The sequence below is a fragment of the Tachypleus tridentatus genome, chromosome 3, assembly GCF_004210375.1.
Source record: "Tachypleus tridentatus isolate NWPU-2018 chromosome 3, ASM421037v1, whole genome shotgun sequence".
NCBI lineage: Eukaryota > Metazoa > Arthropoda > Merostomata > Xiphosura > Limulidae > Tachypleus > Tachypleus tridentatus.
The window spans coordinates 23,384,463-23,398,236 of NC_134827.1; the positions used below are offsets into that span (position 1 = coordinate 23,384,463).

Sequence of the window (13,774 nt, forward strand, 5' to 3'; positions counted from 1 at the left end):
GGGTTGAGAAATTTATTTTTTTTTACGTAGAGGAGCGAACAATGTTTCAACCTTTTTCGGTCATCGTCAGGTTTACAAAGAAGAAAAGAGGTAACTGACCAGTAGTTGACCACATGTTTGAAAGGGGTTGTGTAACTGAGTGTCGAAATGTAGAGGGCGTGCTTGGATGTTTGAATATATAATTTTATATTATTTATTTTATTATTTATTTCTTTTTTATTTTTTTTTATTTTTAATATAGATATAAAGGTGTTCCTTTGTACTGGTTTATTTTGGGCTTCTTTAATTTTGCGTTTCTTTATGTTTGTTTCTTTATTTAGCATTTGGGTGTTTTCTATGGTTATGTTGTGTTTATTTGATTTGCAGTGTTCGAAAACGCGTGAAGGTGACTTTTTGTGTTCTTTGAATCTGGTTTCCATTTTTCTACTTGTTTCTCCAATATAGAAATCGTGGCAGTTATCACATTGTATTTTATAAACAATGTTGGTGTCGTTTTTGTCAGTGTAGTTTTTACATTGTATAGACCTTAGTTTTGTGCCTGGTTTATTCACTCCCTCTACATTCCTACACTCAGTTACGCAACCTCCTTCAAACATGTGGTCAGCTACCGGTCAGTTACCTCTTTCCTTCTCTGTGAACCTGACGATAACCGAAGAAGGTCGAAACGTTGTTCGCCCCTCTAAGTAAAAAAAAAAAAAATGTTCTCAACCCAAACGAGCCGTTTTTACATATTAATATTACACGCTGTATTTTCACAAGTAAGAACATCATATTACTTATTTTTTCTAATAAAATACTTGTTTTACACAATTTTTTTGTTAATAGACGTATTAAATTAATGGTCACTTAGCAGTGGCTCAAAGACCAGCTAAATTGACCTAACCATATTCTCGGTACTATCAGTCGATTGTGAGAACTTTAACTGGCAATGCTCCAAATTCGCAACTATGTGCACAGACTGTTAATTCTTTTATAACTTATTTAGATGTATTCTTTCCGAAAGTGTAATTACCTAATTGGTTTTAAAATTATAAGAACTTGTAGTTTTGATCTTTATTTTCAAATAAAATAGCCTTATCTTTTCGTATCTAACCAAACAACACTGTTTCTGCTGGAAGGCCTAATAGTAGACTTTTCAGGAAAATGTATTACGGCTTAGAACTGTAAGGTCAGTACAAGCCCCCGATACTGTGCAAACATTCCATCATTCGTACTATTCAGCAATGTTTTATTGAACATTCACAGGACACAAAAGTTCACTTATGGTGTATGTGTGTATATATATATATATATATTTGCATTAGGTTCTCTGAAAAGTACCATGAAAAAAAAGTGTTGGATTCCAATTTAAAGTACGTATACAACTCCCAGTTCTATTATCATGTAATCTGTTATGATTACTGTCTTATTTCCACGGAAAAGGTTTGCTTTTGTTTTTGTATTTTGCGCAAAGCTACTCGAGAGGCCATCTACGCTAGCCGTTCCTAATTTAGCAGTGTAATACTAGAGGGAAGGCAGCTGGTCATCACCACCTTTGGTGCGACCTAGGATTCAAACCCGCAACCCTTGGATTACGAGACGAGTGCCTTAACCACCTGGACATGCCGGACCCTCCACAAAAAAGGAAAAAAAAGACCGCTTGGAAAGTCTTGTTTGTTTGTTTTTGAATTTCGGGCAAAGCTACACGGGAGCTATCTGTGCTAGTAGTCCCTAATTTAGCAGTGTAAGACGAGAGGGAGGGCAGCTAGTCACCACCACCCACCGCCAACTCTTGAGCTACTCTTTAATCGACGAATAGTACGATTGACTGTCATATTATAACACCCCCACGGCTAAAAGGGCGAACATGTTTAGTGTGGCTGGGATTCGAACCCGGAACCCTTATATTACGAGTCGAGCACCCTACCCACCTGTCCATGTCGGGCTTGGAAAGTATTTTGTTTTAGTCTTTCCTACCACCGAACATTTTGTCTGTCAGTCGATTAGAAGACACTAAAATGGTATCATGTAATGGACGCTTAACGTTGTAACTTGTATTGAGGTGGCGTCAGTGAATCGTGCGTATGCCATGAATCACGAGAAGAATTATTCTCTCTGGAGGCTACATACGCAGGCTTGACACATGAATTCGAAAGCAAAAATAAAAAAAATGTAACTCTGAATTTTAGTTTTATTTACTCTTGAAACAGAACACTTTCGGAAACTCTGGTGAAGTACACCTAATATAATATAAGTATTCCAGAAAAAAATATCTGATAGCATTACATTATGAAATTGAAGTATAAATGTATATGATTCAGACTTCAATTTATCGTTGCAACTCTCCTGGGATGACCAAGAAAAACTCTGGAAGTTTATCCTTCGATTGAAGAAAGTATTTTAGAATGTCCTTACTAGCGAAACACTGACTAAGCTTTAATTTAGATGGTTGGATCGATTTATAAATCATTCCATGTGTTAGCAAATATTCGTCTATAAAGAGCAAGCTAGGTTTTCTCCTTATATTTTTCACAGTTTATACTCTGTTATGAAACGTTCAGTAAATTAATGAAGTTTGAGTGCACTAAGTCTGTGATTATTTTGTTTACATATCGTTGAGTAAAATACAATTAAAACGTTTACTGGCAGAAGAGCTTCCTTTAAGTTTTCTCAGAAATTTTTCTTGATGTGGCTTGTGCATAGATGCTATTTTGAGTACACAATTTATTTTTTAGAAACTTACAAATCCGAGGCTTATTATGGTGCAGGACTGGCATGGCCAGGTGGTTAAGACACTCGACTCGTAATTTGAGGGTCAAGTGTTCGAATCTTTGTCGCACCAAACATGCTCGCCTTTTCAGCTGTGAGGGCGTTATAATGTGTCGGTCAATCCTGCTATTTGTTGGTAAAAGAGTAGTCCAAGAATTGGTGGTTGGTGGTGATGACTAGCTGCCTTCCCTCTGGTCTTACACTACTAAATTAGGAACGGCTAGCGCAGATAGCCCTCGTGTAGCTTTGCGCAAAATTCAAGAAACAAACAAAAAATATTATGGTGCGAATTAACACGCTTATATCTCTTTACAGAAGGCACCTTTCAAGTTGACACAAACACTTTTATTTTGTCTTCTATATCTGTGATCAGTATTTTCTTTTGATGATAAATCGAGATTTGCCACGCATACACCAAATGTATTTTTGTGCTTAAAATAAATAACTTTTCACTTCTGACAATAAAAAAGAAAATATTTGGTGGAAAATTTTCTTACCCTCTTCAATTTTATTTGTTTGGGTTATTTTAATAAAGCGCACAGCTAAATGAGAGCTATCTGCGCTAACCGTTCCTAATTTAGCAGCGTAAGACTAGAGGTAAGGCAGCCAGTCATCACCACCCACCGTCAACTCTTGGGCTACTGTTTTACCAAGAGAGATTGACCGTCAAATTATAACGACCCATAGATGAAAGGGCAAACATGTTTGGTGTAACGGGGATTCGAATCCGCGGCCCTCATTGTAGGAGTCGAGTGCCCTAATTACATGGTCATGCTGGTCGAAGTTCTTTAAAAGCTATTGGTTGTTGTTGTATTGAGAAATATTCAGTTACTAAAATTACCTATAGACTTTGGATGAGCTTAAGAGAAGCACAAAGATATCTGTGCAATGTGCACCATAGGTATCGAAACCCGAATTTTAGCAGTGTAAATCTGAAGAATTACAGCTGGACCACTGTTGGCAACTAGCTGTGTATGCAACACTTTACGTTTGAAATAGTGTTATGTAATATGTCGTTTACTTGCTGGATATTACGATTTCACGAGCAGTAACAAATCGTATTACCGACACGAAGTGATCTTGTAATAAAAATAACTTACAAAATGAAAGCACCTGTGTTGATAAAAAATGATCCATTTTGAGAACAAATTTTTGTTTTATTTTTAGAGTACAGAACCGGCATCAATTGTTTTAAAACAGAAAATCGTATTGGATTATCTTACACGTAAGCAAAAATAAAAGCTGTTACACAGTTAAAGCTTTTACATAGTTAACAGTTAAAGCTGTAACATAGTTGCTTCTCTGTTTTGCAATGCCGACCTTCTTCACGTCTTATTTATTACTGTTTGAAATTACTTTCGAGAAAAATAGCACGAATTTGCCAAAAATCATAGACACTTAGTAAGTAGACTGAAAACAACAACAACAAAAGATTACTTTGCGTGTCCATCTGGTGGCAAATTTCTGACACAACAAGTGACGTTGTCTCAGCGACCAATCTGAAACACGTTAAATCAGAGATTTTTTCCTACGTCTTCATGACACACCTCCATATAGTTTGGGTCTCTCAAGACATCTTTTATCATTTCTTTTAACATGGTGTACCGAGGTATAATGGGGTAAAGTCTTGCATCTCTGTATGCTAGATTCAGTTCATGAACGATATTCCGCAGGCTTGTATATTTCTTCAGGAGACGGTAGAGGTCGTTGATGAGTTGCTGGTTTTCATTTTCAATCGCCTCAACACTCATTTCTAAATTAAAAGAAAATGACAAAAAGTTATTTGATCGATTGAAACTTTAACATACGTGTTTTTTATTCTTACGTTCCAATGTGATTCAACTATTAACCTTTCAAGAAGCTTTCTGGGTGACGTATCACATCTTTATCTAAATTTTCAGTAAGACGAAATATAAGATAGTTAATTAACGAAGGAGCGACAGTTACAAGGTAGCTCACCGCCTCGGCACTGAAGGGTGGTTATGTCATTATCTTAACCACTGACGTGCCCTGTAATCTGGCTCAGTGATGCATTAAATACAATCTAGTTCTCATGTGCTACGTATTGTCCAGCGTGTGTTTTAGATCTTTATACGCTTGCTTCAATATAAATATTGCCCATTAGATTCGCCATTGTACTTAAGCAAAATACGAATAATACCTGTACATGATTTTGCCTTTGTTTTTGAGTTAAGTGCCATGAAGTAGCCATTTATAATTGGATTTTTCTTAATAAGGTAATTAGTCTTTCATTGGCTACCTTTATAAGACTAGAATAAAATACTGCACGCCGTTGCAGTATGATCCACAGAGGCTCCAATGTACTAATTAAACTTCTCCATTATTCCCAGTTATTTCGTTATCTGCCCTAAAGGGATAAGTGTCCCACAAAACAAACCGTTAGGATAACCACTCGTGATATCTTAATAACTGAGAAAGGTTTGGTCTTGTTCTCTTGTGAATAAAAATATGAAATTCAAAGAAGTACAAACACAAATTATAATATCATATTCGAAGTCAGTAATCCTGAAAATCTACTCTTTAATCCCTGTCTTAATGAGTCGCCTATTAGGGGAGTTAAGCCACTTTGATTATCACCACTCACTGCCAACTCTTAGGCTACTCTTTCACCAACAAATAGTGGAATTGACAGTAACATTATAATACCCCCACGGCTGAAAGGGCGAGCATGTTTGGCGCGACGGGAATGCGAACCCGCGACCCTCAGATTACGAGTCGCACGCCTTAACACGCTTGGCCATGCCGGGCCAGGAAAATTACATAATAAGTATTGTAAACAATGTTAAGCCTAATTAGGATTTTTAAAATAGTTATTTTATTTGGTATAATGCTTCATAGAACATTTTATTGCTGAAGGGTAAAATAATTGTTTTATAACGTTATTGGTTTTATTTTCTGTCATTCTAACTTTTCATTCCTTGCAAGAGTAGAAAACAAACAGAAAAAAAGCACAAAACATCCGTTAGGAAGTAAGCTACTCTGCTTATGTTATTTTTTAAAAGTACATAATGAAGAAAAGGAAAAGTCCGGCATGGCCATGTGGGTTAAAGCATTCGACTCGTAATCCGACGGTCGCAGGTTCGAATCCCCGTCACACCAAATATGTTCGCCCTTTCAGCCGTGAGGGCATTATAATGGGATGGTCAATCCCACTATTCATTGATAAAAGAGTAGCCCAAGAGTTGACGGTGGCAAGGGATAACTAGCTGCCTTCCCTCTAGTCTTACACTGCTAAATTAGGGACGGCTAACGCAGATAGCCTTCGTGTAGTTTTGCGCGACATTCAGAAATAAACAAAGAAAAGCAAAAGTCATAAAACGTATTTGTCAAATAAAATAGTTGAATCCCAAACTAATATGCAAATAGTAAATGACATGCCGAAAATTCTTTTGTAACACCAAAGAGCGTACTTGAAATTTGTTCTAGAATCTGGAAATCACAAATACGATGTGTATTCTTAAAAAAACTTTTATGTGAATCGACAGTAACAGAGGAAGAACTTATATATTGACACAAAATTGTGGTTCTGTTTGTTTGTAGTTTAGCAGAGCCATTCGAAGGGCTATATGTGGTTTGCTCAGACGGGAATCGAATCCCGAATTCTAGCGTATATAGCCCGTAAACATGTCGCTGTGCCATGGGGGGGGTTGTAGTTCTGAGGTAAAAGCTGAAGGAAGACGAAATGTGGATATTCTATTGTGCAGCTTTGTGCTCCAACGAAGTAAAGATTTTTTTTTAAATTAAGGCTCTTGGACCAACCTTTCAAAATCTTTAGCGAGTAAAAGTGACGTGTTCTAAACATGTTTTTTAACTTTATATCCATTGGAAGTTAACTACGATCTACTTTACTTGGCTTGTTCTAATTTTATATCTACACATAATTTGTTAAGAGTTTTTCACCTCTGATGATGTACGCACACGCGCACATTTAGCCGTCTGATGAAACACGTTAAGGTCAAGTTGTTTATTTATGTCCCTTATTGCACCAGAAAACGTTGAGTGGGAATCCAAAATTTTTGCACAAATCAGTTATATAATACTATAAATAGTTATAATCATAACGAACAAGCTTGTTCACCAAGAAATACTCTCAGAAGTTATACAAACTTATAAACACTAACTAATTATACAACGTATCCTCTAAGAAGTTATACAAATCTATGAACACTAATTATGCAACGTATCCTCTCAGAAGTTATACATATCTATGAACACTAACTAATTATACAACGTATCCTCTCAGAAGTTATACAAATCTATGAACACTAATTATACATCGTATCCTCTCAGAAGTTATACATATCTATGAACACTAACTAATTATACAACGTATCCTCTCAGAAGTTATACAAATCTATGAACACTAACTAATTATACAACGTATCCTCTCAGAAGTTATACAAATCTATGAACACTAACTAATTATACAACGTATCCTCTCAGAAGTTATACAAATCTATGAACACTAACTAATTATACAACGTATCCTCTCAGAAGTTATACAAATCTATGAACACTAATTATACAACGTATCCTCTCAGAAGTTATACAAATCTATGAACACTAATTATACAACGTATCCTCTCAGAAGTTATACAAATCTATGAACACTAATTATACAACGTATCCTCTCAGAAGTTATACATATCTACGAACACTAACTAATTATACAACGTACCCTCTCAGAAGTTATACATACCTATGAACACTAACTAATTATACAACGTATCCTGATATTTATTTTCTGAAAAACGAGAAAACAAAATAAATAAATGGTATTTTTTCCAACATTGTATCATCAGTTAACTGCTACCATACTTTAACGAATGTAAACATCTATCAAGTTTAGGTGAGCGAAAGACGCATACATTAGAGACAGTTTTTTGTTTATTTTCACTGACTTTTCTCATCAGTTTACGTCTCTTAGTTATAGCTTAAAGGATGGAAAGAGACAATAATTGAGTATTCAGCAAGAAGTGACCGCTGCTACGTAGAATTTGGTTTTATGAACAACGTATCTTAACAACATAAATATTTTTAAAAATCAACAGGAAATGTAAGTATTTATGTTTGTTTGTTTTGAATTTCACGCAAAGCTACTCGAGGGCTATCCGCGCTAGCCATCTCTAATTTAGCAGTGTAAAACTAGAAGGAAGGCAGCTAGTCATCACCACCCACCGCCAACTCTTGGGCTACTCTTTTACCAAATAATAGTGGGATTGGCCGTCACATTATAACACTCCCACGGCTGAAAGGGTGAGCATGTTTGGTGCGACCGGGATTCGAACCCGCGATCCTCGGATTAGTAATCGAACGTCTTAACCAACCTGGCCATGCAGGGCCGAAGTATTCATCACACGATCTGTTAGATGTTTAGTGAGAACTCCATAGGTCAGCAGTAACTCTAAAGACTTAGAACGCTACAAAATTAGGTTTTGATAACTGTGGTGGGCGTATGGTGAAATTTTGTGTTAAAATACACAAACATGATTCTTCGTGACGAATACTTCCACTAGTAAAATACGTGTGGCAGAAAAAAGTTACACAAACCATTAACTTATTTCATTATTTCAATAGTGTAAAACAAAGTATAACTGCTCATTTAGTTTGGTTCACGAGTCATTTACCATGTTCATTGTTTGTTTCTTTTTATTGTTACTAAAATGAATAAATCATTGAGAACCATGGATCAGCAATTGTGATCAAACGTCTTTCTGTTACTAAAATAAAAAAATAAGTTTGTAGGTCAGCCATTGTGGCCAATTTTTTTTTTGCTTTCTAGGATGAATAAATGAAACGTTTAGATTCTTGATGACGAGAAACCCACTTGAAACAAAAATGTATCTCAGAACGGCTGGTGTGGGTATTAACACTTATTGATAAGAAGCGAACAACGTTTTGACCTTCCCAGGTCATCTTCTTAAACGTTTAGATTCATGGCTTAACCAACATGGTCAGTCTTCTCTTCCTTATACAAATAAATAAATGATTTAGCTTCAATCACTATAGTGACAAACACAGATCAGTGTGCAGTTCTAAAACATTTAAGAGAATCCTTCGAAAGCCCCCGAATAAAAAGCCAGAAATCCACAAAATTTTAACATTTTGATGAATTAGCTCGACGCTATCAAGTATAATGTTAACATAACAAAAGAGACAGTTTCTACCAACATGAAGTGTCAGATGACAGAAACAGCCATCCAATCAATAACTAATGGTGGCAGAACCAAGAATTCATAAGGTTGCTTCAACAGAAAAGAGAAATCGAGTTGGTCTGGATTCTTATTTAAGACATCGTTTGGCAAAGAGTCTCTTATATTTTACATTTTTATTTTATATTCTTCCTATATTTTAATTTTCTTCTTCAATAATGTTTTCCTATAAACTTCGAATGTTTTTGTTTCTGCTGTTATGTATCAAAATATATAAAGTACATCTGTGTTAGTTCATCCAAACGTCGACTCGACTTGTCAATACCAGAAGAATAAATCGTTTTGAAAGTAATCATATATATATTTATACATTTCCATCGAAAACATTTTGATATCAGTTTGAAACAAAAGTTAACTTCATGTATGGAGTTAAATAGTTTCATTTTGTTATTGTGCTTAATCAGAATATTTTTTGGTTATAGGACACCTGTTTAAAGCGCGCATTATAACATCCATTCTAAATTAACAGTTGAATTCGTTAGTGGAAATAAATTAAAAGTACATATAAAAAAAATCGTTAATTGAGATTCAATGAATTTCCTTAGAGAAAAAAAATAACAAAGCTGATTGGCAGTAGATTAGCTCCACAACCATAATGACAAAATAACTGATGAATGTACCAGTTTAAATAGTGTTTATGATCAGAAAACCTTTACTAATACAACCAGTCAAGTTGCAAAAGTGTTAAGAAAACATTTTTCCGCCATTTTAAAGTAGTTTAGTAAAACTGAAACAATACTTCCTAGCACTGAAGACGAAAAGATATTTCTACCAAAAAAAAAAAAAAGTATATATCACATCAGATGTAAGTATAACCAAAAATATAAAGTAGCAAAACTAAATGTAATTTGAAATACCGCATTAACGAGCATCAAGATTACTTGTGTAATAAAAAGACGTCAGTTTTCTCCACTGGCCGAAGACATTGTAGCAACAGATCACTCAATACAGGCCCCCCACTAGTAGTTTGTTTGTTTTGGAATTTCGCACAAAGCTACTCGAGGGCTATCTGTGCTAGCCGTCCCTAATTTAGCAATGTAAGACTAGAGGGAAGGCAGCTAGTCATCACCACCAACCGCCAATTCTTGGGCTACTCTTTTACCAACGAATAGTGGGATTGACCGTCACATTATTATAACGCCTCCACGGCTGGAAGGGCGAGCATGTTTGGTGCGACTGCGATTCGAACCCGCGACCCTCAGATTACGAGTCGCACGCCTTAACGCGCTTGGCCATGTCGCCCCCCCCACACACTAGTAGAGCGGTAAGTCTACGGATTTACAACGCTAAAATCAGTGTTCGATTTTCCTCGGTGGGCTCAGCAGACAGCCTGATGTGGCTTTGCTATAAGAAAACACCCCCCACGCTCAATACAGTGGAGTCAAACAATAATTTTAAACAAACCCAAGACAGTGAATTAGATTAATATGAAATAATGTTTTGAAATTGTGTGTTGTAAATGTAAATTAAATAATCATTTGCTCACCATGGACTTTATATATACAGTATTCATGTCATTCTGGTGAAGTACAGTGGACCCGGTTCTTTTCATACAAAACTTGACATGATGTAGTCCTACTGATAATGGTAGTGGAATCTATCGAATCATGCAAAGTCTTCCTAATTTTTTTAATTTCTTGTGCAATGTTTTGCCTAGATTTTAAATAAAGTTTATTGTACAGTGTTGCACTATTTATATTTTGTATTTCAAGCACAATAAGAGCTCTTATGATTCCCATAGTTTATTAAACATTATGAGCATTGTATCAGTATATACATATACACAAACTAATGTTATTTTCATGATTTGCACATTTTAATATACATTATGAGCAAATTTGATTGTTTATTTGTAATTAAGCACAAACCTATGCTTTGGGTTATCTGTGTTGTACCTACCACAGGTATCGAAAAACGGTTTCTAGCGTTATAAATCCAGAGACATACCGATGTGCCGCTGGAGGTTTGTTTGGTTTGTTTTCAATTTCGAACATAGTTACACGAGGGCTATCTGCACTGACCGTCCCTAATTTAGCACTATAAGACTAGAGGAAAGGCAGTTAGTCATCACTACCCACCGCCAACTCTTGGACTACTCTTTTACCAACGAATAGTGGGATTGACCTACCATTATAAGGCTCCCACGGCTGAAAGAACCACCATGTTTGGTATGACGGGGATTCGAACCCGTGAACCCTCGGATTACGAGTTGAGCCATTGGGGAGAGTACATTATGAGTACAGTACAATATGTGTGTGTGTACATCAGTGATACTTATAGTTTTCTACACTTTCTTTCAAAACTAATTTCTGTTTTAGAAAGACTGTGGTGAAAATCACGATATTTTTTATGTTACTGAGTAAACTGAAAGGAAGAGTGCCGAGAATATAAATGGACAAATAATTGTTCAACTTTGTCCACGTGTGAATGACCACCAAACGTGACCTCCACAGATAGTTATGAGGGTTTTATTCTTCCGATTCACGCGCAAATTGACTGTCGAAGTCAAGTAATCTGTGCTGCCCGTGGATCAAGTAGCATCGTATCACTATATATAAAAGAGCACTCTCGTGTGATATAAGAATAGTTATTTCGATTATTGCTAGAGGGCGCTGTTATATCATGTCAATTATAACAGTGAATAGATCTGATAGACTAAAACGTTTCTTTAAAAATAACTAAATCGTTTGTACATTGATTGTACAAAACATTACATGTTATTACTATAGCTATTAATCAGTAAAAGTTTAAATTATCGTACATAATCATCAAAGTTCTTTTTTTTAGTAAACGCTTAAAATTGGTTTTATGTTCTTAGAGAACAAATATGAAAACTATACTCTAGTTTGAATTTTTTTTGGGGGGTGTTTTCACGTCATTATCATCTTGTTGTTGTTTCGAATTAAGCACAAAGCTGCATAGTGGGCTATCTGTGCTCTGCTCACCCCTGGTATCGAAACCCGGTTTTTAGCGTTGTAAATCCGCAGACATACCGCTGAGCCACTGGGGGGCCGTTATCATCTCTGACAATGTTTCTTAGGTTTATCAGGTGAATCATGAGCTGTTTGCGCCAAGTTAAACTTTTTCTTTGGGGGGGTGAGGTGTGTCATTATCGATTTGGTTATGAGCAATAACAAACTTTGTTTATTCTTAATATTTGTATATTATTAGTATTTTAATATTCAGATAATGGAGGGGGTTTGCAACGACACCAAAGTTCGGACATGAGGGGCATCTGACCAATCCAGCTGAGAAACACTGAACTATAACCTCGATTGTGACGAGGTTATTTTTTTACATTGTGTGAACTTTATTGACTTAAGATATAGAGTTGTCTCAAACAATGTGATCATATTGTTACGTGATAAATGCGCATATACCAACAAACAAACCTGGAAAATAGCTTAGCTCTTGGCTATCATAAAAAATGAACAGTATTCACATATGTAACTCTGTAGATGGTTGACCAGAGGAAGACATAATATTATCGAAACGCTGTACATTTACAATAAAGTTGTTGTTTTTCTTCATTACCCAGTGGGTTCTTCGGCATAACAATCAGAATTTTTGAATGTGCGATATTATTTTAAAATCCTGTTCGTACACCAACAGATTCAGTCGAATATACATACAATGACAGTTCAAGATTTGTATGCATCGTAACTGTTTTCTTTTGTCAAATTCCGCTCAAAGCTACTCGAGAGCTATTTACGCTAGCTTTTCCTAATTTTGAAATGGAAGAATAGATGGAAGGTAGCTTTTCAACTCTGAGTTACTCTTTACCAACGAATAATGGAATTGACTACGGCTGAAACAGCGAGCGTGTTGGGTGAGGGACACAAACTCGCGACCCGCAGTTTACGAGTCCAAGGCCCTAATCATCAGGGTATGCCAAGCTCGTATCGAAACAATATGCCGGTTTAAAAGCATTCTCTAAATAAAATTGAGTTTTAGTTTGTTTGTTTGTTTGTTTTTGAATTTCGAGCAAAGCTACTCGAGGGTTATCTGCGCTCGCGACCCTCGGATTACGAGTCAAGTGCTTCAACCATCTGGCCATGCCGGGCCGCGTAAATCTGACAAACCGTATTAATACATACGCTTTTAATTCTACTAGTATTTAAAATATGTATTAAAATGTGTTAAGAACTTGCAGTAAACTAATAGTATGCTAAGCGTATGACTACATTTGTTTCCATTGACAATCACATTACATTATCATCAGTTGAGAAACTGGATCACATATTAAAAACATAATGTATTTTACCCATCCGTCTCAACGGCACAGAAATAATTGATTTATTGTTTAGAATAAAGCATAAGGCTACACAATGGGCTATCCGTGTTCTGCCCACCACAGGTGCCGAAACCCGGTTTCTAGCTGTGTGAATCCATAGGCATAACGCTGTGCTATTGGAGGAGGGGCACAGAAATGATAAAAAAACACAATATTTTAAAAGGATCACATGCTTTACAATAAAACAACTTGGCAAAGATAACCAACACAGTTTCATTACCTGAGTAATAAGGTTCGTATCTTTACTTGTGATTCTGTTTATGAGAACTGAATGCACTTAGTGACGTTCTTCAATAGTACAGATTTCTTACATTCGAAATTATCTCATTTCTTCACGCAGTTTCCTCTCTTCCTTTTGCAACGTTTTTACAATTTCCTCTTCAGTACACACAAAAGGACGTGACCCATACTATAGGTTACGTTGAAGGATTCATCACAATGTTTTTCATTAGTCCTCAGCTTTTCTTCTTCTTGGTCTCCAAACGTTTCTATCGATTTT

The 13,774-nt window shown here is 36.0% G+C and overlaps 1 protein-coding gene across 1 annotated transcript in view; it reads right to left on the reverse strand.

The window, feature by feature from the left end:
• Positions 1 to 3,890: 3,890 nt before the first annotated feature.
• The window catches only part of LOC143246035 (uncharacterized), an 83,865-nt gene continuing 73,981 nt past the window's right edge, over positions 3,891 to 13,774 (reverse strand). Inside the window, exon 4 of the mRNA XM_076492276.1 lies at positions 3,891 to 4,501. Within this exon, the coding sequence (XP_076348391.1) occupies positions 4,263 to 4,501 (239 nt within the window). The 3' untranslated portion in view covers positions 3,891 to 4,262. The remainder of the gene's footprint in view (positions 4,502 to 13,774) is intronic.